This window comes from Eulemur rufifrons, chromosome 15, assembly GCF_041146395.1.
Source record: "Eulemur rufifrons isolate Redbay chromosome 15, OSU_ERuf_1, whole genome shotgun sequence".
Lineage (NCBI taxonomy): Eukaryota > Metazoa > Chordata > Mammalia > Primates > Lemuridae > Eulemur > Eulemur rufifrons.
Window position 1 is genome coordinate 68,182,435 of NC_090997.1, and position 23,309 is coordinate 68,205,743.

At 38.3% G+C, this 23,309-nt stretch overlaps 2 protein-coding genes and 1 pseudogene across 2 annotated transcripts in view; 2 read left to right on the plus strand and 1 right to left on the minus strand.

The window, feature by feature from the left end:
* NT5DC1 (5'-nucleotidase domain containing 1) overlaps positions 1-9,189 on the plus strand; it is a 116,348-nt gene extending 107,159 nt beyond the window's left edge. Inside the window, exons 11-12 of the mRNA XM_069487690.1 lie at positions 3,920-4,088; positions 8,052-9,189. Of these exons, the coding sequence (XP_069343791.1) occupies positions 3,920-4,088; positions 8,052-8,167 (285 nt within the window). The 3' untranslated portion in view covers positions 8,168-9,189. The remainder of the gene's footprint in view (positions 1-3,919; positions 4,089-8,051) is intronic.
* Positions 9,190-11,240: 2,051 nt separating this feature from the next.
* LOC138395693 (peptidyl-prolyl cis-trans isomerase FKBP1A pseudogene) lies at positions 11,241-11,543 on the plus strand (annotated as a pseudogene).
* Positions 11,544-15,992: 4,449 nt separating this feature from the next.
* Positions 15,993-18,161, minus strand: TSPYL4 (TSPY like 4). The gene has a single exon (XM_069488216.1). The coding sequence runs from the start codon at positions 18,157-18,159 to the stop codon at positions 16,915-16,917; it is 1,245 nt and encodes a 414-aa protein (XP_069344317.1). The 5' UTR covers positions 18,160-18,161; the 3' UTR covers positions 15,993-16,914.
* Positions 18,162-23,309: the final 5,148 nt, after the last annotated feature.

Genomic DNA, 23,309 nt, shown 5'->3' on the forward strand with positions numbered 1-23,309 from the left:
AGTGCCCTCATGTTCCTGTAGGTTCTTTTTGAGGCAGTATTTGTATAGATGGGCCCATCCCTAGCAGATGTTTCGGGCCAACTTAGTTGTTTTATCTGCTTTATGAAAAATCTATCATGTATTTTTCTGTGTATATTTAAGGCAGATGAAACAGTTGTGTGGTTTATAAAGTCAGACTGCTTTCGTATCTAAGTTCAGGGACTGTTCTTCTGCACAGAACAGCACGTCTCCATCTGAAAGGCCCGAGCAGCACAACAAAAACAAGCAATAAGTACAGCACTTCCTGAGAGTCCAGATTCTTTCCTGCTTCCCTGTGGAGGGAACAAAGATATAAACATCTTTAATTACTGCAGTAGGAGGAAAACAGTTCATAAAAAAGAGAGCTAAAAAGGAAACACCTATGAGGGTTTTTCTGTTTATTGTGTGATTGTTAATAAAAATGCAGTTTTTAGTTTTTCCAATCAAATATCAAGCACAGAACACAGATAAGGTGCAGTCTTTTGGTAAGTACAAAGTCTGAATGCAAAAGGATTTAATTTTGTATTTCCAGTTACTTTATTCAGCCTAAGTAAACTTTTAAAAATATAATTAAAAACCAAAAAATATAATTAAAAACCAAGTTAACCAGATTATTTTAAGATTGACGTTGTGAACCATTTACATTTACTACATTTTATGGAGATTAATGTTTTGTTTCACTTAGGTTTGAATTTAATGTCTCAGATATTTACAGTAATTTCCATTCTAGATGAAACCATCTGGAACTTGAGGATCACTTTCACCTTTCTATGTGACAAGAAGCTTAAGATAAGGATAGGGAACATCTCAGATGGAACTTTAAAGGCTTATCTACAAAACTTTTTCTAAAATCATGATACATCAATTGATTATCCACTCTACTATATTGGAGCATGAGGTCAGCTAAGCAAAAATGGTACATTTTAATGATTAAAGTAAGCCTAGTTAAAGAGACTAAGGAATAATTTGTTTTAATTTATTTTTATTTCCAGAAATAAATCAAAAGTCTATTATACTTGTAATTACTTGTACACTCTCAGTCCTATATGACTACCCTCCTGTACGAAAAGAAAAAGAACTTTCTTTTTCTGTTTCCTTCATTCGTGTTGTCATGTGTTTCTTCATTTTAACTAAAAACATACAAAAAGCATTTTCAGACTTTTTAGAATAGCATGTTGTAAAATTCAAGTGCAAAAATAATTCATTTTAATGACTAAAGTTCTTAGCAGGCAAGAAAAAGATATCAGCCTTTAATTAGAGAAAGGCTGTCTACCAAAACCCCAGCGGTAATGTAATATGTAATGGAGAAATTTAAAGAGAGAAAAAGCCACACTTAGTGGAGACACATGCCCCTTAAGGTTCTGAGCTAAACAAAGATGCCTATTACTAATTACACTGTATAACACAGATCTGGCCAACATCACAAGAACAGAAAAAAAAATGTGGGATAAGATTAAAAGATAAGACACCTAATTATCATTATTTCATGATTGTGTGATTATTAGCATAGAAAGCCTTAGTGAATCAACAAACTGAGAGTTCAGTCAGAATGCTGGATCCAAATCAACATTCAGAAATCAATAGCTGTTCTCTATACTACTAGTAACCACTTGCAAAGTATAATGAGAAACAAATCATTTGCAAAAGCAACAAAAACAAAAATCACTGTCTAGGAATTAACCTAACAAATACATAAGACCTTGATGGAGTAAATTTTAAGCCTCTATTAAATATTCTGAATATCAACTTGAATAAATGGAGAGATATACCATACTTATGCATGATATAAAATTATACAGATACCTGTTTTTCTCAAATTTATTTGTAAAGTCAATGTAAAGTTATGCAAAATCCCAGGAGGATTTTGGGTAGACCTTCACAAACTGATTCTGCGGTTAGATGGAAGACTTAAGGCCTAAAATAGCTAAGACAATTTTATAAAAACAATAATGAAAGGAGTGAATGTCACCCTATCAGATACTAACCACATTAGAAAGCTAGAGTAATATTTTTTTAATATAGAACCGGTGACAAAAATATAAAAAGGTTAGTGGACAGAAAAGAAAAACCTGGACACAGGCCCCTGGACCACATTCGAAGTTACCATGTAAATATGGTATATGATAGAGCATTATCAGGAGAGGATAGCCAATTCAGTAAGTAAGTGGTCTTAGTATATGGAGAAAAATAAAGGTGAGCCCCTTTCTCATCCTATATATAAAAATAAATTCTGAACAGATTATAGATTTGAAAATAAAACATACTATCTATGAAATTGCAGAAAATTTATGAAAGTATTTTTGGGATCTCAGGGTGGGGAAGGATTCCTTAAGTTAGAACTCAAAGGGCAACAGTAAGTAGAAAAACTGATGACTGGCTGCATCAATATTAAATATTTTTGTTCAAGATACCTGGGATACTGTTAATCAAGAGACAAAAGACAGGGGAAAGAGTCTTGCAATGTCCATTTATTAATAGATTGAACCTTGTGAAATTGCTATTTTTGTATGTTTGAAACCGGTGAACATCTACACTTTAATATGGCTCAGCCTACTGAAACTGACAATGGATTGGTATCTAACATGTAAGAAATCTAACATTCAGTAGGAAATTGGACAAAAGGTATCAGGCAGTTGACTGAAGAGGAAAGCTTACCTAAGAGAGGAGATGCCCATCCTCACTAGTAATTCATAAACTGCAAATTAAAACAACGGTGATTTACCTACCACCTTAAAGCCATAAACTGAGTCTGGATTTTTAAATTGATTTACTAATAAAATAGTCTGAGATACATTTCTGAGTTAACTAAGAAAAACATAGACTGGGACCAATATCGTTCACTAAAGCTTTACTCCATTGCATTTGACAACTCTGAACTATAATGAAAATAATTTTTAATTTTTTGTTTTAGTGAACACCTCTTTGGCTTTTCAGTGAGAAACAAATACTATTTTATTTAGAATCATACCTGGAGTGTAACTAATACACTTTGGCAATTCCCTAAATGAAGAGTATATCTGTGAAAAGAGTTAGTCCTAGAACAAGTGGACGTATTTATCTCTCAGTATTCCCAGTGGGTGTCTAAAAACTGAGAGAGATTTTTTAAAAATAATAATTTGAAAACTTGTATCAATTTGTTCACTTCATGTTCCATATACATTGAAAGCAATAAATAATAATTCTGTCCTCATTCTCTTCTAAAAAATAAATACCAAATAAGAAAATTAGACCAAGTTGTTTTTTTTAACTAGAGAGTTATTTTAATTATAGGAAAAAATTATCTTTCTAGATTGCTCTGCTTAGGGTGGTTTTCAGGTAACAACAAATTGACCATTTAAAAAGCCAGTTCCAGGCCGGGTGCGGTGGTTCACGCCTGTAATCCTAGCACTCTGGGAGGCCGAGGTGGGCGAATCGTTTGAGCTCAGGAGTTCGAGACCAGCCCGAGCAAGAGCGAGACCCCATCTCTACTAAAAATAGAAAGAAATGATATGGACAGCTAAAAAATATATATATAGAAAAAATTAGCCGGGCATGGTGGTGCATGCCTGTAGTCCCAGCTACTCGGGAGGCTGAGACAGGAGGATCGCTTGTGCTCAGGAGTTTGAGGTTGCTGTGAGCTAGGCTGACGCCACGGCACTCACTCTAGCCTGGGCAACAGAGTAAGACTCTGTCTCAAAAAAAAAAAAAAAAAAAATTAAAAAGCCAGTTCCAGTTTAAAGTAAAGGATACTTCATAATAAGAAGGAAATATTATTTCTTTTCCAAAAATGTAATGTGTACCCAAAGCCTATCTGTAAATTCCTACAGAGTTTTTCTATTTTGATATACCTAATGGATGAAAAAACTTAAGAGACTGAACATTAGTTAATCACAGTTTTCATTGTTCTATTCTCTTGTTTCAGGGACCAAAGGTAAAGCCTCTAAGTACCTCATCTAAAAAATGGGGCTCTTTTTTTATTGACTCAGTTTCGGGACTGGAAAATACAGAAGATTCGTTGGTTTATACATGGTCTTGTAAGAGAATCAGTACTTACAGCACTATTGCAATTCCAAGTATTGAAGCAATTGCAGGTAAGGGGAAAATGCTATAAAGCTTTACCTATTGCTGGATAGTAATGACCATAAGTACTAGGATTATTGTCTTTAAAAGAAAGAAATCTTGCCACAGCATGATTTATTTTGAGGGGAAACATCTTCTAGATATGGCAACCTAGGTCATTAGGACCAGCCCTTCTGCTGGAGCCAACTACAAAAGCTGGATAATTTTTTTTTTTTTTAAGTCTGTTTGGAGGCAGAGGACAAGGATAGGGAAGGATTATCAGGGCACCATGCTGAGGAGGCCCAGGAAGGTGAACCTGGCTTTTGTGGCTGCTTTTTCCTCTGGATATTTGCTGATGCCAGAGAGGGCGCCAAAGAGGGTGAGTGGGTCTTTTGGGAACTTCATGAACCTGCAGGAATAGGAACTGGAGAGGGTGTAAGGAGTGATGGGCCTGGCGAACTCCCTCAGTCTGTGATGAGACCCTGAAGGGCGTTACCTTAGAATAAGGATGAATTGGAAAGTAGTTCTCATTTTCACAGGGACCGAAGCTTAGCTTCAAATCAGCTGAATCTCTAAAGTTTGGCTGAGGAGATTCCAGATTGCTAGTGCAGTCTACACACCTGGTAGAAACAAATGTAGATTGTATTCGAGGAAGATAATATCATTCTAGGACTCAAATCACTTCTAAAAACAATTCATATAAGGTTCAGCACATAATGAAAAAATAGCCAGGCACATAAAGTATGAGACCACACGAACAGAAATAACCATGTTTACTGTGGTTAAATACAGAAAAGAAAGGAATGAGAAATCCGGTAGAGACATAAAGACTATAAAGAAGGAATGTACAGCACAAAAGGATAAGTATATGAATAAATTGAAATGAATGCTTACTGTTTGAAACAATAAAAAATTAAGTCCTATGGGATTTACATAAATAGAGAATTAAAATACATGACAGTGGCATATAAATGCCAAAGTGGGGCAGCTGGAGTTGAAGTATTCTAACGTCCTTGAATTATGGATAATAGTATGTTAGGTATGAAGTCAGAAATGCATGTTGTAATCTCTAAGATAACTATCAAAAGAATTGCAATGATATATCTGTATATATATCAAGTTAATATGTAAAATAAAGAATCCAAAAGAGAACAAGAAAGGGGAGAAAAAAAGTATATTGAGAATCAGCAGGACAAATGGAAAGCATTTAGTAAGATGATAGACTTAAACCTGAAGTAATTACATTAAATATGGATGACTAAATACTCCAACTAGAAGCCTGAATAAAATAACACTACTCAACTATAGGCAGTTTATAAGAGACATAGCTGAAACATAAGGACTCAGAAAGTTTAAATCTCAAAAGAGGGAAAGAGGCAGTACCGCATTTTGCTATTTGGTAACCCAAAAAAGCATTGACTGTGTTATTATGAAACAAACTAGATATTAAGGGGAAAATCCATTAACATGAGAGAGAATTACATCCTAATGATAAATTCTTAGTGCTCAGAAATATAACTGAAAGTCTAAGGTATTCACCGGGGGCTCCCTCCTCTCTCAGGTTAGAACTTAACCTCTCCCTGTTTTCACAATGCCAAGAAACTGCTAAAAAAAAATCCACTCTGCTCTGTAGAGGTGTATGCCTTGTGCTTGGATTCTTAGTTTCCAAGTTCCCTTCAGAATTTGGCAAAGGGCTTAAGGAGAAAACCCACAGAGTGCAGTTCTCTACCCTTTCCTGTATAGCGGACTCCAAGCCCCTCAATGTTCATCTCTGCAGCCCTGCAAGACGGCCAGAAGCTCTCCTGGCTTTGCTGCTGCTGCTGCTGGGAGTGAGTGGCCCCCGCCACCAGCCAGAGCTCCAGTGCCTAACGGAAAAGGCTGTGGCAACAGCTCCTCTTCTGCAGGATACTCCTTCCCAGGAATCGTGGGTCCTAAGTCTCGGTTACCTCTTGGGCTGTCCGGTGATTTCACTCTGATGTTTCTAGTTTATCCAGCTTTTCTAGTTGTTTCACCTCCAAGTTAGAAGTGGAAGTCTAGTTAAGGTTTTTGAACTTCAGATTCTTCTTCCTTATATTGGGGATGATAATACCAGGCTGCATTTTCTCCCTCACAGTATAGATGTAACAAAGTGAAGCAAGATATTTATCTGAATTTTGGTAGGATGATTGATGATGATGAGTATGACCCTAAGATATGTATGACCTTCTAAATGATTCCTCCTCCCTGCCAGTATACAAATCCAATACGTATGTTAGTATAGCCTGCTCTTTGAAATGATATCTTGTTCTCACTAGTTTCAAAATAATGATTTATTTTTTCATTTTGTTTCATGCTTGCACACATAAAATTAAAGAAATATAACCTAAATATAATTCTTCCTTTTACAAACAATTTTCCTGTTAAACTGGACCGTGTAACTTTAAGCGAGGGCCAGCCCAGAATTAAACTATCATTTTCAATCTTTATAGTTCATTTTTATTTTCTTGTAAAAGGATTCAGATTTTTAGTGAGTGTGTGTGATAATTGCAGCCCCTGAATTATTTTAAAATACATGGGTAAAACTTGTGAAATAGTAAGAAAGTCAAAGAAAAGTGAATCTCCATTATTCCGGAATTTAAATATTTCTCCAAAGAATTGGAAAATAACTACCTCTCCTTTAACAACAGTAACCTCAGTGTACATTTCATTTTCATATCCCAAAAGCTTTCTTCACAGCACTCTTGAAGAGAACTTGGCAGGGCTTCTGTCTTCTGTCCAACTTTTCTCCTGCGGAAGTATTAAGTAGGACGTGTCAGTATCAAACACACCTAAACAAATGCCCTTTTTTTGTGTGGGCGACGAAAGGATGAGGAGTTGTGTCACATTCAGTTGTTGGTTTTGGTGTTCAAGATACTTCCTCAAGAAGCAAAGTGTTAGTCTCTAAGTTAGCCATTGCTGTGATCACATTTTCATACAGAAGTTGTATCTCACACAGAACTTGCTATTATCTCAGTAACAGCTTCACTACAGTTGGCTAATACGGTGTAATTTACCTCCAAGTAAGAAGAATGGCCGGAAGAAAAATAGTGTTATGGTCATGGCCTTAGACATGTTGAAGATAGAATGTTTGTATAAATGTTATCCTGCTAATCTCTTTTTTGAAAAAAAAAGCCCCAAGAATTATTCTGTTTCTCTCCATACTATTTTACATTGAACTTACTGTGTAAGAATATTTATTTATTTTTGTTCACTTCAATTAATTGTTACCTAAATGTGGATAATGTGGCTGATACTATAGTGTATTTAGTGCACAGAATTTAATAGAACATTTTGGTAAGAAAGAATTTGGTTCTTTGTCTCCCTTTCTTTTTTCTTCCAGATAGTCAGCACCCAACAATGACTTTTCTATGACAGAGACAGATTCTTTTCCTCTTGCTGAGTCCCCAGTCTCAAGAAGCCGCAGTCCAGGGATTCTTGTTTTAACGGAACAGTCATCTGATCTGTTTTGCTCTCCCATACTCAGATTTCTTAACAATGATAGACCTTTTCTGTTACTTGGGAGAAAGAATAAAATTCATTTGTTTTGAATGAAACAGGAAGTGAAAAACAACCTGATATTTCCCTTTTGCCTCTCAAAACGTTTTTGTATTCATGTAATGTTTCTGTATTTGTGGATATCCTATTAGATGTGGTTATCTCATTCATATTTAAATCCCTAGAAGCCATTGTTATAGCTGTTATAAAAGTTTGTATTTGTTAGCCATATATGTTACAGTGGTGGTTTGATTTATAAACATTTTGATAAGGTCATTATTTTCAGCTTTATAATATCAATAATAGGTACACATAATAGCTACACAGAGACTTATCCAGGTGGCAAAAGAAATATTAAAATTATGCATCTCTAAAATATGTTTCATTATCAGTGAATATCAAATTTTGGTTTGTTTATAGTTATGAAAGGCATTCGGAGACCAGTGGAATAATCAAATTGTTTTTTGGGTTTTTTCCCCCAGAATTACCTCTGGACTACAAATTTACAAGATTCTCTTCAAGCAATTCAAAAATAGCTGGCTACTATCCAAACCCTCCATTGGTCTTATCAAATGATGAGACACTGACAACCAAATAAAAATTCTTTACAATTGAAGTGAAGAACCACATATGCAGCAAATGTACTGTAAAAAGAAATGTTAATTTTCAAAAAATAATGCTTTAGTAAATTCCTTTATAGAAATATTTTTAATGAAAATTGACCAAGAAATTGATATTTGTCCATAAGTCTCCTTTCTATTATAAATCATTTTGATGTTTAACAACTCTCATTAAAATTTCAGTATCCTAGAACTAAAAAGAAACTTATTTATATTTTCTATACCACTAGTTTTGAGATTAGAATTCAGCTGGGGAGACATACACAAGCACACACACACATTTACACATTTACACATATGCCTAGTCCAGTGGTTCTCAAAGTGTGGTCCACAGACCAATAGCATAGCATTACCTGAGAACTTATAATGCAAATTTGTGGTCCCCATCCCAAACCTCCTGAATCAGAAACTCTGGGAGTGAGGCCCAGCAATCTGTGTTTTAACTGGTGATTCTGATTCACCACTGGCTAGACCATATCCTCCAGATTTAGTTTAATTGGTCTGAGTAGTTATAGCTGAGCATTGATACTTTTTATATGCCTTAGGAAAGTACAGCCAGAATTGAGAACAACTGATTTATACCAATTCCTTTGACTGATAGTCAAGAATGCTGAGTCCAGTGAAATTAAATGATTTTTCCAAGCTACTAGGTTTTATGCTATTCCTGTGTTTTTTTCTAAAACAAGGAAATAAAGAGACATGATTTCTTCTGAGATCACAAAGCCAGTATGGAACAGAGTGAGTACTCGAAGTCACCTATCTCAGCCTCCATTGTTACCCATTAAGTTTTTTCCCCCCTAATAATGTTAAAGTCTGTTTTATTTTTTTTCTTTTCATTAATTTTAAGCCATGTATTTCGAATGGGGACAAAAATTGGTTCTTGGGGTGGTAAAAAAAAAAAAAAACTCTTAGATAATACAGTGGATTATAGCCTTCCAAAAGCATAATCCTACCCAACAAAATCTTATTCCTTAGTATTAATCTCTCTCATTAGGAAGAAATTTAACTTATAGCTATTAAAGCTATTAATTTAGTTTAATTAGCATTAAATTTAATTTTTCTCAGGGGAAGGAAAATGATAATGAAAAAAGAGTGTAAGAAAAAACTGCTTTAAGGGGTTTTGTAAGTATACTATAATCCAGGATTGTTGTGTTCTGTGTGCTATGTATAAGTCATAGTAGCAGCTATTTGTTGCAAGCTATTTGGAGCCAAATAATGTTTACAATATTAGTTCCTGGCTACTCCTTATGCTTTAAGTTCACTCTCTCCATCAAGGACACACTGGTCCCTATCATTATTTTACCTGGATTATAGAGGAGAATTTAGTATATTGATGTGTGCAATGAAAAGAAAAATATTTTGTTAAAATTTGTAAATGTCAAATGAATCCCAAATATACAGTGTGGGTGAGTATCTCAGGGTAGATAAAAAATTACTGAAATTTTTTCCTCAAAGTCAGTAGCTTTGTTTGATATATGTCAATAAATATACAGTAATATACTTGAATTGGAATGTAATTGGAATATTATGAGCAACACAATCAAGCTTACAGCTAAATGAAAGATGCTATCTCATGTATACTTTAAATCGACATTTGATTTCTTTTAAAAATAAAGCTATTTTTCCTTATGCATTTTTATTTTGTAAATGCCAAAGGATACATCTTTAAATGCTTATAAACTGGTGTTAATACAAAAAATAAGAACCCCAAGTAAGAAAATAATTACACCAAGAAGTGGGAAAAAAATTCACTTAAGTCGAAAGTTCTAGTGCTACTTTTGCCAGTATCTACCTAAAGACCCTGAACAAGTTACCACCTAATTTGACTTCAGTTTTTTCCATCTTGTAATAAGAGAAGGTTAGAGTTTAAGTTTCCTTCTACCTTTATAGCATAGTCAGTGCTTCTAATAAATGTTGTTTTTCCACTAAACTATAATTAGGCCTTTTAAATTTTTATTCATTGTTTCTAAAAAGTGCTGGTGTTTCTAATTGGATATGAAGTTTAAAAATATCATCTAAAAGTGGTACCATAAAAATTAAAAAGAGAATATTATAGAAGAAAAGCTATATATTCTCTAACGAAGGTATATAAAGTAAGAAAGCACAAAAGTTGTGTAAATGGGCAGAAAACTTGTTTAATATTAGCACACAGGCAAACCTAAAAGATGCCTAAAAATGCAAGGGAACTTGAGATTTTCTTTGCCGGCCACTGTTGATCTCAGCAGCAGAAAGATCTGAATGACTCAGTGGTCAAATATTTTGTCAGAATTTGTTACTTGTAATATTGAGGTAGGAGAAACTTCAGTTTAACCATGAATTGCAATCTAAAATCAACTGAGTTCATTGAACTCTAAATTGAAATCACGTATTATTTCCCCACCAACATTCATATCCAAAACTAACTTTATGTATATATGTGCACACATGAAAATCAAATATCATTTCATTTAACAAACCAGCATAAAATGGAACATCAAACTATATATAATAACCTGGGGGGCCGGGCGCGGTGGCTCACACCTGTAATCCTAGCACTCCCGGAGGCAGAGGCGGGAGGATGGCTCAAGGTCAGGAGTTCGAGACCAGCCTCAGCAAGAGCAAGACCCCGTCTCTACTAAAAATAGAGGGAAATTAACTGGACAACTAAAAATATATAGAAAAAATTAGCCAGGCATGGTGGTGCATGCCTGTAGTCCCAGCTGCTCGGGAGGCTGAGGCAGAAGGATTGCTTGAGCCCAGGAGTTTGAGGTTGCGGTGAGCTAGGCTGACGCCATGGCACTCTAGCCCGGCCAACAGAGTGAGAATCTGCTTCAAAAAAATAAAATAAAATAAAATAAAATAACCTGGAAAACGTTAGAATCACATGAATAGCCTTTTAAAATGTACAGCAGTAACATTCATTCCTTTTCCTCTTCTCAGACTCCTGAGCACAGATTATCATAAGAGTTGGCTTCCAGATTAGTGCAAGACTGGAATACACTTGACCACTTTTATTAAAGTCATTAGGGGTGCAGAGGGACGAGGCAGAGCCTGGGAGTATCCACTGCCTCCATGGGAAGCCAGGTGGAGACCATCTCCCCAAGGAGACAGGTGCACCTTCCTGAAGCGTGGCCAGACCTGCATGGTGCGCTGCCCTGGGACGCTTGGAGATAGAAATTTGATTCCTCCTGGGACAGAAACACGCCCTTTAAGTCTATGCTAGACAAGCAGGAGGTGATCCAAGGCTGGGAAGAAGAGGTTGCCCAGATGATCATGGGGCAGAGAGCCAAACTATCTGCAGACTATGCTTATGGTGCCACTGGGCGCCCGGGCATCATCCCACCACATGCCGTGGAGCTTCTGAAACTGGAATGACGGGGGCGGCCTCCTCCCTTAGCTCTCTGTTCTTGGATCTGCCATGGAGGGATCTAGTGCCTCCAGATGTGTGCACGTGAATCCATATGGAGCTTTTCCTGATGTCCCCCTACGTGCTGCATAAGCATCTACCCCAGCTGAACGTGTTCTGGCACTCAGCTTTGCTTCTGACACCTCTATTTCCTTTCTTCGTATGTGTGTTTACGCCACCCATAAACTATGCCATAAACCTCAAGTTACTCATTTGATTTTGTTTTCATTTTGGGGTGAAGATTCAGTTATAATCTTTTGGATCTATGTTTCCTAGTAAGTATATGGTCAAGTATTAATAGCACAATGATAGGTTAACTTTAGAACAGGAATCGGTGTGTGTTAGTGGGGTACAAGAATCTTTATTTTTTTGGATGAAATTTTTATCTATTATGTATTAAACATTCTTGCTGCTGTGCTGCAAAGCGATGGCAGATTAGAGGCGCTGTTAAGAGCTGAATTATTCTCCAAGGTGAGAGATGGCCTTGGGTTAAATTAAAAGCCCTACCCAAAACTCAAGTCAGGAGCAGGGAGAGCCTTTGCTTCCACCAGCTCCACCTCACCCTCCCATTAAACCTTCTGCCTTTTGAAAGCAGGTCATTTTCACTGCGATGTTGGACACTACAGGTATCTGTCCCTAGGCGAACAAGGACTTCTGAAGCCCTCTTCATGGCCTGGCTAATTTTTTTTTTCCATCCTGTGGTTTTTCTAATGGACTTTCAGGAATTTTGTAATCTCATAACTTACCAATATCCACCACTTCCTAAACTTAAGGAACATTAATTGAAAGTTTAAATTGAAGGTGCTGTATAGACAACACCCAATGAAGGCCCAGCCATCATGACAAATCCTTCAATGTTCTCTTAGGAAAATGATGCTGGTCATCGCAGCTTCAGCATCTTCTATTTTTTGTTGCTTGGTTCCCTCTGCTGATCTCAAAGTTTCCTGCCTTTTGTTCACACAGCCTCTTCTCACCCCTTTGCTGTCCTATGTAGTGATTTGGTAAGAGAAATTATTGCTGCCCCTCTCCCCTATGGCACCACGTATGAGTTTCACATTTTATTATTGCAATAAAAGTGCTTTATGCTGGCAATTCTCAAAAAAAAGTCATGAGGGCATGCCAAGTTATTCACCTACTATGGTCCAGTTGCTGCCCTTGACCATTCCTGGGCATGGTCCAGGCCACATAGGATGAATTCAAAAAAGTGTCTCTTGGTCTCTAGAACCATCCTCAGAAATAATGGTAAAATAATGGTAATGAGGCCTGACTCCTCAGCAGGCTACTTCATATGTTATCTTGTTTACTTCCTACAGCAACCATATTAGGTGTACGTAACTGCTAAAATTGTACAGGTGAGAAAATTGAAATTCAGAGGGGTTACATACTATGCTTGCTCAAATTGCACTGTTAGTAAGAGTCAGAGTCTCTTACATGGCCCATGTTTGACCCCCAAAATCATAATTTCAGTTGATTGACACATAAAGTCTTCCAATATTGAATCTAGACTGGGGCAAATTCTCAGTCTAAAAACCACACTTCAATTTAACAATTACATCATGCTAGGACATAAGAGGGTTTAAAAGTGCAGACACAGGCTCTGTCCTAAAGTAACTTTTAGTAAAATATATTAAAACAAATGTCTATAAAACTTACCTAGAAGAGCAAAATAGAGATTCAAGAATCACAGAAGTCCTAAAATATGTAACCACACTGTTCTTGGAAGCCACACATGGTAATGTCATCAATCCGCAGACCTCCTCTTCATTTTCTGGTTCAAACGTTCACCTTAAATACTTAGCAAAGCTCCATTGCTGGTGCTGAAGTAACCAAAACGGAGTATGAAAAGTCATCTTCGACTTAACTTAGTGGGAGATGGACTATCTGGGCCTATGTAGAGAAGTTAGGTCATTACTCAGAGCACAAAGACTGCTTGACAATCAGTGTCCTGCACCACATACCTCTTCACAGACTCTTTTGGGGAAAAAAAAAAAAACTTTATTTTACTTTCCTACTACTTTGGCCTAGGTACTTTCTTGGTGAGGGTTAAAGTTTCATAAAATTTAACAAAGTTTAATATAGAAGGTGCTTTGGGCCCAGGAGTTCAAGACTCCCGTGAGCTATGATCACAGTGAGATAAGCCTGTCTTAAATAAATAAATAAACAAGAAGGAATAAATTACTAAGTATCCATTAAAAGCAATCACCAAGCTTAATTAAAAAAAAAACTGTGATTTTAATTGCAATGTCAACAGTTCTTAGCAGCTAAATTCCATGAGTATAATATAATATTTAAAGTCTCATTGGTGCATTTGCTGTAGGGAACATACAATTTCATTTATATGCAGCAAACATAAAGACTACATATGTATATGTTCATGAGTATGCAGTATGGCTTTTATTTACCGTTTTTTCAAGCAAAAAATCTTGGAAGGTTTGGTGGCTATTACCTTTTTTTTTAACTTTCAGAATGATAGTTACTGTGGTTACTGCAATCATTCGATAACTTTAATTAAAGGTTGGGAAATCATTAATCTAGACAACACAGAACTTTTAATTTATTTTTATTTTGGTGAAAACAAGAAATACAGTAGTGACATATTTTTCCTTCAAGCACATAAGAGAAGACAAAAGTATTAATGATCTTCATTTAGTTTGACAGAGCAATTCTAGTACTTACAACTGGTTAGGAACATAAATGTCAAGTACATTATTACTAGGGCAAGAAATACCAAGTAAGACAACAGAGTTATATATTTTCTTCTTGAGATTACTTTCACATGACATAGCAACAAAATCTTCAGACTATTCAAAGATGACATCATTCAAATTATATTTCTAAGAATAAAGCTATAGATGAACAGAGACCAGAACAAGCTAATATATTAGTGAATATTCACTTAAGTCTTCATACAGCACAAGATACAAATTTGGTATTTTTGCACTTGTTCTCAATTGCAAGCAAAAAGCAGGCCTGTAAACATCAATTTTGCCAGTAGGCTGAAATGGAGAAAGGAATAGGATTTTACTTAACAACATTGAAATATGGAGCATATACCATTAATCTTCCACATATATAAAGGTCACTCCCAGAATAATAGAGAGAAAACATCCAGACTTACATTTTTGTTTACAAAAATCTACTTGTGAATTCAAGGAGTTACGAAAAACTGGAGGAAAACCCTCCTCCAAGCATACTAAACCCCAACCCCTTTGATTCTCCCACCTCTACCCTGGGAAGTGCCTCAGAGGCCTCCCCTCCCACCCCTGATCCTGCAGGGTTTCAGTGTTTGCTGTGGGCCTTTCCAAGCCCAATCCACAGCAGGCTCATTTCTACTTCTAGACTTTTACTCAGTTTCCCAGCCTAGACCACTCTTCTCCATGGCTTGTGTCCAGACCTCCTAAACCCTCAGGGAGCTTAGGGCAAGGCCCCCAAAACAGAAGGGGAAAGGGTAAGAGTGGATGGCCATCACCATCACACACACACACACACAACTAAAATGGCCCTGACAGTACCCTTGTCCTACCCTCCGGAACTTGTCCTGGAAATCCAAAGGGTTGCCACCCATGCCTTTAACCCCTAGGAGGAGGCTTGGGATCTCCCACAGTGCAGACTGCAGCCTGCTTGCTCATTTGTTAGGACAGACACAGGGAAGGAAATGCAGAAGCTGAGGACTGAGGGCTAAGAAAGCCAAGCAATGGGATAGAGGCCCATGGGACACCAGGGCGCTAATGAAATAGTACAGAGGACAGGGGTGACCTGCCAAATGCTACCCAGGGTCATTTCTAGGCAGTACAAGGCCTCAAAAAGAATTCTATGTTTAGAAAAGCAGAGTAAAGCTAAGTTTTGATTGCTTTAGCTCACATCCTGCTCAGGGCCTGTTCTGAACCCATCACTATGAGGCCCTTCTCTCCTCCTCCCATATTCTCAAACTAAAGCTCAACAAACACACAGGTTTTGGTACAATGACTAAGAAAACAGCGTGAGGATGTCAAAATTAGCTTAAAAGAACAATGCCTATAACTAAACAAACTATAGGTCTCTCTTTGAAACTTTCAGACCTTACTAAAGGAAGTGGGGCACAGGAATGAGGAAAATAAGAGATCTGGAGTCTATTTTAGGATACATTTCTCTCTCTAGACACAATCAAGGAGAGAGCAAATTAAACAAAAAGCCTGCTTTGCCAGTTTTGTTTTCTATTTCTGAGCCCTAAGGGCTTGGGAGGAAGGGAAGGAGGGAGGGAGTGAGGGAAGGAGGAAGGGAGTGAGAAAGAGACATAATAAGCCCCACATTCCTGAAATACTACTTCCTCAATGCCCCCACCCTGGCAAGTAGATGCAGGCGGCGGGGGGGGGGGGGGGGGGGGGGGGGGGGGGGGGGGGGGGGGAAGAGGTTGCCCAGATCAAGAGTGGTTTGTTGGTTAGGGGTCAGAAAGGCTAACTGCTGGGAGGGACTGTGTGTTGTAGCCTTGCTTTGGGCATTGTCACCTAATGCCCAACCTGGTGGGGAACAGGGGTTTCCTGTGTGCTGCCTGGGAGCTTAAGTCCACAGATAGTTCCTGAGGAGGCAGACAATGGTGGCCTGAGCAAAGCTCAACCAGAAGGTGAAAGCAAGTAGGAGTGGGCTATAGCACAGGCCTTCATACTCACCAGCAGCTGGTCATGATGCAGAGTAACCAAACATACAGGAAGACCGACGTGATAACATAGAACACTTCTCCTCTATTACCTCATTTGTGCCTAGCAGTCACCCACCAGTCACCAGCTTGTTCTACCAGATAACCAGCAAGGTGGATGGCACAGGTCCAGGAAAGCAGCTGGGATCCAGTTAGTGGTAGACTGGAATGTCCGATTTGGGTTGATGGCTGGGTTGGGATATCAGTTTCATCTTGCAGTGGTGAAACTCAACATAAGTACATGGGTATCAGGAGCACAGCCAGCATAAAGTATGAAGCCCAGCTAGTTATTTGCAAAGATGTATCAAGCTTCGTTGTGGTAGAGAACCACTTAAAAACCTGGGAGAAGACCATGGTCAGAAACAGGGGCCAAGCCATGCAAAGAAAGGCAGTACAGTACAGTATATCTACAGCATCGTGTAGTGTCATAGAAGCAGAAGACGTTGCGCTTGGAACATGTTAATACGATGCAGAACAGCATGAAGGTACAGAGGAGGAAGAACACAGGCATGTAAGCAACAATCTTGCAACTGATTACTGAAGATTCAGAAGAACCAAAGGACAAAATAATCCACAGTATGAAGAGAAGAGATGCATGCTGTTGGCCACACATAGGCCAAAGAGGAAGTGGTAAGAAAACTCGTGCAGAAGCTTCTCAAGGGCAGAGGTTAGCCAGATTGGAATCTGAAGGACCTGGGGCTCTCCGCTGGCTGCCTTGGTGGGCCTTGAATTCCTCCGCGGGGCCCTTCACCCATCAGGTAGTATTGTAGGGGATTGGACCACAATTCTCCTTTGATAATCTCTGCAATCCTGTCGAATTCTAGAAGGCTGTGGTCTGAGAACCAGTTGAAGAAACTGGGGATAGTGTTCCCTTCCCGGTTCCTGTGGATATGGGCCTGGGGGTCTTGGCCCCGGTGCCAGCGGATTGGAGTGGAAAGAGACACCACCCGGCCGGAGGATCTGCGCTCATATTCCTTGACGAGCCCCTCATTTCGGAAGTAGGGGTTGCTCTGAAAGATGAACTTGAATTTGCAGCCTGCTCTGGGGTGTTTAAGCTCCTCCACCTCCAAATTGATCATGTACCTCATCATGTCTTCATCTTGGCCACTGATCATAGGTGACAGCTGGGGGTGGTTTCGAAAGGCGGTGACCCAGAAACCTGGGATATTTTGGATAATGAAACTTCGGCGCTGCATATGGAGCCTTCGCATCCGGCCAAACTTGCGCTCCAGCTGGAGGAAGGCCCTGTCAGCCTGGGCATTTACGTTTGACAGCTCTTGATCGATGGCCTCCAGGGAGTCCATGCAGGTATTGATTCTCAGGCCCCTGGGCCGCATCTCCTCTCTGGCTCCTCCCACCACCTTTTTTTCCTTCTGTGCCACCTTCTTTTCCTCCATCACTGCCCCTGCTTCTCCCTCCTTTTCCGCTGCCGCTGAGATGGCGCACTTTTTAGTCGTCACTTCTTTGGCCTTCTTCCCAGGCATCATCTGAGACCCCAACCCCTCTGCGCCACAGGCTTCTAGAGCCTTCTGCGTAGCAGGGCCGCGGGGCTCTCCACGCTGACAGCCATTTTGCTGGCTGTTCTCAGCCGCCACGGAGGGAGAGGCTGCTTCCAGGCTTTTTGTGGAAGGCGGAGCATCCGCCTTCCAAGCTGCAGGCGCTGCACCGCCGCGACTCCCAGCAACTCGGATGCAGAATGCGAAGCCACAGTCCACAGGTTCCCCGAGTGCACCTCCCTCCGCAGCGGTCTCCAAACTGCTCCCACCTGCATTCGCCATCGCCGGTGTCGCCTCGGTTTCCTCGCGCAGCCCCTCGCACTGGTTTAGGTCCAGATCTCCTGGGGCATGGTCGGGAGTAGCGAGACCGCCGGTTTTAGCGAGAGGGAGCTTGTTGCCCCCATCCAGGCCGCTCATTTTGGGAGAAATCAGCCTAGCGGGAGAAGGAGCGTTTCTTGTCCTCCACAGCAGCCGCACTCTGCGGGATGCTGTAGCGCCACCCCTCTTTTCCACTCGGGCGGGTGCTACCATGGCAACGGGTGACATCAGGGCAGGAGCGTCTTACCATCGCGCGAGAAGTCGCTGTGCCGGTGATTACGCTTATCAATCAAGCGTAATCCTTTGTCTTGTTACAAAATGGGAATTTAATCAGCCTGGAAAAGAAATTTGGCTTACCTAAATGGATGTAGACCAGAATCAAACATGTGAGAATTGTGTTAATGTGGATTTCTAAGCCTCTCAATGAATTTCTAAGGCACCTAAGCTATTGTCTCTTAAAATATTTAAAGATAAGAAAGGTTAGTTGTCGTCTATTTAAGTCAGTTAGCTGTAAGGCTTCTCACAAATAGGAAAGTGGATTCACCAACTCACAGGGCTTTCTTCTTTGAGGTATGGATTAATGGCTATTACCAAAGAACTGAGATGCGCAGAGTATGATTTTTAGAGAGCCGTGAAGTATGACTGTGTTAAGTGTGATAATTTTAAAAAATTAGGAGCAGCTGAAAGGGAAACATCTCTCATACTAACAAGACATAATAAAGGATTGTTTCAAGTTGCCTTACGGATTTTAAAGTTTATGTACTTTGGCCAATTTCTATGAAGCAACTGGACAATATTCCCTCCTCTATTATGAGAAACAAAATGTTTTTCCTTACTTAAGAGATAACTTAGCACACGTGCACAAATTTGTCCTTTAAACATTACTGAAAGAAGTATGATCTCAATGGGTTTTCATTTCTAAAATGCACATTGTCTGTTGCTTTTCCCCAGGTTATAATCTTAATCTAAAAGTAGTTCCTGCTTCATAAATCCTGTGGGCATGAAGCCAGCAAATATTTGCTAAAATTTGTTCCTGTGGTAATTCACTGCAGGAAAGAAGCAATAATTAGCTATTTGCAGGTACCTAAAGCTATTGTCTCTTAAAATATTTACTTTAAAATAAAGGTTAGTTATTGTCTATTGGAGTTAGCCCATAGAATTCATTTGATAGTGATATCACTACTATGTATTAGTTTTTTGGAGTGTGAGAATAATAGTGTTCATCTTTAGAAAAAGGGAAGACCAAAGGGAAACTTAAATTTTGCATATTAATGCTTAACATCTTAAATTTATTTTAGAATAAACAATTATGGTTATAACTCCTTGTAATAGAAACTCCATTTTGAGCACCAGAGATTATGATCGCTTTCAAATAAGGGGTGCAGACGATTTAGAGATAAAGGATTTAGAAAAACATAGCACAGCACGTATACTGAGACTTCTAGTAGACCTGGTTCAATTAAGTATGAAGTGCTAATGGAAGGACAGTGGCAGACAATACAGAGAAGCAGCCTGCCAGACGTGTTTTTTTTGTATGCCTAGTCTCAAGGACACTGAAGGACAGTGTGTCCAGATTGCCTGCCTGCTAATCAGTTATCCCATGAAAACCTGATTTGCTCAACAGATAGCAAAGATTTTTCTCTCCCTCTTTCCTCTTTCTCTTAAAAAAATTCTCTTTTTGTATTTGTGGGGTGAAATCAATCTCCTGATGTATCTTCTTGGTAAACAAGTGTGCTATAATTGACTTTTTGACTTTGTGTTATTCTTTGACACTGCTCTGCTTTGTTTCTGTTCTTAAAGAATTGTTGCACTGTTGAAGGAGTAATTCTCTTGGATTATATATAACCTGAGCCAAGATGAAGAGAAGCAGCAAATGCATGAAAGTTCCTTTGCCATGCAGGGGGAAAAAAAATGTTTGCAATTATAAAACTTTACAGAAAATTGTGAAATTCCATGTGAACTTTTTTCTCTTTATGTATACCAAAATTTTTTAAAGATTTATATCTCTACTACTGAAAACATCCTTGTCTCTACCTTTGATTACTCCTGTCGCCTGAATGATTTCTCACTCATAAAATCCTGCCCATTCTTTAAAACTCAGTTTAGGATGGGTGCGGTGGTTCACATCTGTAACCCCAGCATTTTGGGAGGCCAAGGCAGGAGATCACTTGAGAACAGAAGTTTGAGATCAGCCTGGGCAACATACCAAGACCCCTTCTCTACAAAAAATAATGGGCAGGGCATGGGAGGCTGAGGTGGGCTGATTGCTTGAGCCTAGTAGGCTGCAGTGAGCTACGATCAACCTCTGGCAGGTTCTTCAGGAAATATTACAGAAGAAGGCATGCTATTGTAGAAGATGACAACTCTGTGCAAATGCCCCTGAAGACCTTCCAGTGAAACAAGATGTAGAGATGGAAGACAATGACATAATGATCCTGAACCTGCATAAGCCTAGGCTGATGTATGTATTTATGTCTTAATTTTTAACAAAAAGTTGTGAAAAGTAAAAAAAAAAAAAAATTAATTTAAAGTTAGAAAAAAGCTCATAGAATAAGGATATAAAAAAAGAAAATATTTTTGTACAGCTGTGCAATGTGCTTTAAGCCAAGTGTTATTACAAAGGAGTGAAAAAGTTAAAAAAATATATAAAAGTTTATAAAGTAAAAAAGTTACAGTAAGGTAAGGTTAATTTATTGAAGAAAAATATTTTAAAATAAACTTAGTGTAGCCTAAGTCCACAGTGTTTATAAAGTCTAAAACAGAGTTCAGTAATGTTTTAGGCCTTCACATTCACTCACCACTCACTCACTGATTCACCCAGAACAGTCTCCAGTCCTGCAAGCTCCATTCATGGTAAGTGCCCTATACACGTGTAACATTTTTTATCTTTTATAACATATTTTTACTGTACTTTTTCTATGTTTAGATATGTTTAGTTACATGAACACTTACCATTGTGTTCCTATTGCCCACAGAATTCAGCACGGTAACATGTACAGACTTGTAGCCTAGGAGCAATAGGCTATACCATATAGCCTAGGTATGTAGCAGGCTATATGATTTAAGTTTGCATAATTGCACTCTACAAGGTTGGCACAATGATGAGATCGCCTAACAATGCATTTCTCAGAACTTATCCCCATCGTTAAGTGACACATGACAGTAATGCTATGTTCTAGGCTTAAATAATAATTAATGGATTTCTCATCTACATGAGTGTTTACAGCTCGACAATTATTTAATATAGGGCACCGTCCCTTACATTGCAGGATGTCTGGCATCCCTAATGCCCTTAATGAATGCCAGTCACATCCTCATTCATTGTAATAGCCAAAATTACTCCCCAAAATTTTCCAAACACCCCCTAGAGGGAGGTACACATACACATTGAGAATCTGTTACCCTAAATGCTTGGTATTCCCCTTCGTGGTCACTAGAGGGAGGAAGTGGTCTGTAAGACGATAATGTGATCCTAGTTTGCCTTTGAAGTTAAAGTTGCTCTAAAGAAAATATTTATGGCAATTATAGACCATATGTTCACTAAAAGAACTATGGCATGGTTTTTCAACATAAATTTGGTACTCTATGTATTATTAAGAGTGAAATATAATCTTTATTCTAGGCTACCACTGTTACAAAATTAAAATTTTTCTCAGGCTTCTTTAATTGTGATGGCTTCCTGTGATAATACTTGGCAAAAGAAAATCTCATACGGCTCTGCTTTCCCCAATCTTAAGGGAAACGAGAAACAGGTTCTGACCTGAAAGACCTTACACCTTTGTAAGCTAGTGAAAGACACACACTTTGGAACGAGTCAGATCTGGCTTCAAATCCCAGTTCTGATACTTACCAGCTGTTTGATTTGGGCAAGTCACTTCACATCTCTAAGCCACAATTTCCTCATATATAAAATGAATATAATAAAACTTAACTTACAGGACTATCATAAAGATGAAATGAGATATCTATGAAGTGTTTATCACAATGAGCTTTCAATAAATAGAAGCTGACTTGCTCATTTTTATCATTAGCTTTACCTACATTAAACAGACAATATCGCAGGCAGTAAAAAAAATCAATGTCAAATTCTATTATGAAACTCTAAGTATATAGAAGTTCAGGAACAAAAGACATCCATATAGAATGAAGCAACAAATGAAAGCTTTGTGGAAGAATAGGAGAGTTGAATTGGTCCAAGTGGGATACAATTTGAATAATCTAAGACATGAAACATTGGGACGTAATACTTATTCCCAAGTATAAGTATTGGGAATACTTGTTCACTGTTAGCTACTTCTGAAAGATCCTAGACATATGGTATTTCTGGTTGTTAGAGAACAAAAAAGTTTATTGCTAGAACTAAAGTGCCTCACTACCTTCTTCCACATAATCACCACATAATCATCACTTTAAAGACTTATAAAACACCTTAAGAAAAAAATTAGCTTTGTGAAATATATGCTTTTAATAGAAGATTTTAAGCAGACTTCCTTCCTCAAAGTTACATTCTAAGTGAGGAACAGAGTCTGGATTTCAAACCAAGTTTGTCTGACCTCAAAATCTTTGCTTATAATGAATGGATCAATACATTCAGTTCGCCAATATTGGATCAAGGCTGGAACACAGTGTCTGAAATCACATTTCAACTAAACATCTAACATGCTAAGAAATGTGAGATATAAAGATGAAAAAGACACAGTCTCTGCTCTGATAGACTTATAGTTTATAAAGAAGGCCTAAATACAAATAAATAGAAAGTAAAAATTTCTTGGGAAAAGAAAATTATTCTGGAAAAATAGGGTACTAAAATATATGATTACCCCTTATAACCACTCTATTTCTGGGAGCCATAAGGATATAAGTAAACAAGCCTATGCGTGCCTTATATTCAATGCTCAATGTTCATCTTGAAATTACATTTCCCTCACTCCTGATGAAATTGAAGAGGATTCACCAAACCTGACCCCAGAGTAAACTCAGAGAAATCTGGCCGTTAGATAAAATGGTTGACTACAACAGCACCTAGACTACCATGCACCTGTTTTTAGAGCCACCTGAACACAACTTTTAGTTGTATTTATTGTACTAAATGAAGTTAGATTTTGGTGAAGAGGATGATATTTAAGTACTAAATGCCTGTTATAAGTAATCACTCTATTGACTAAATTAAACCTCAATAAATATACATTATCTGCATTTCTTAGTTATATCAACAGTTCTTTACATCTCAACAGCCAAATTCCAGATGA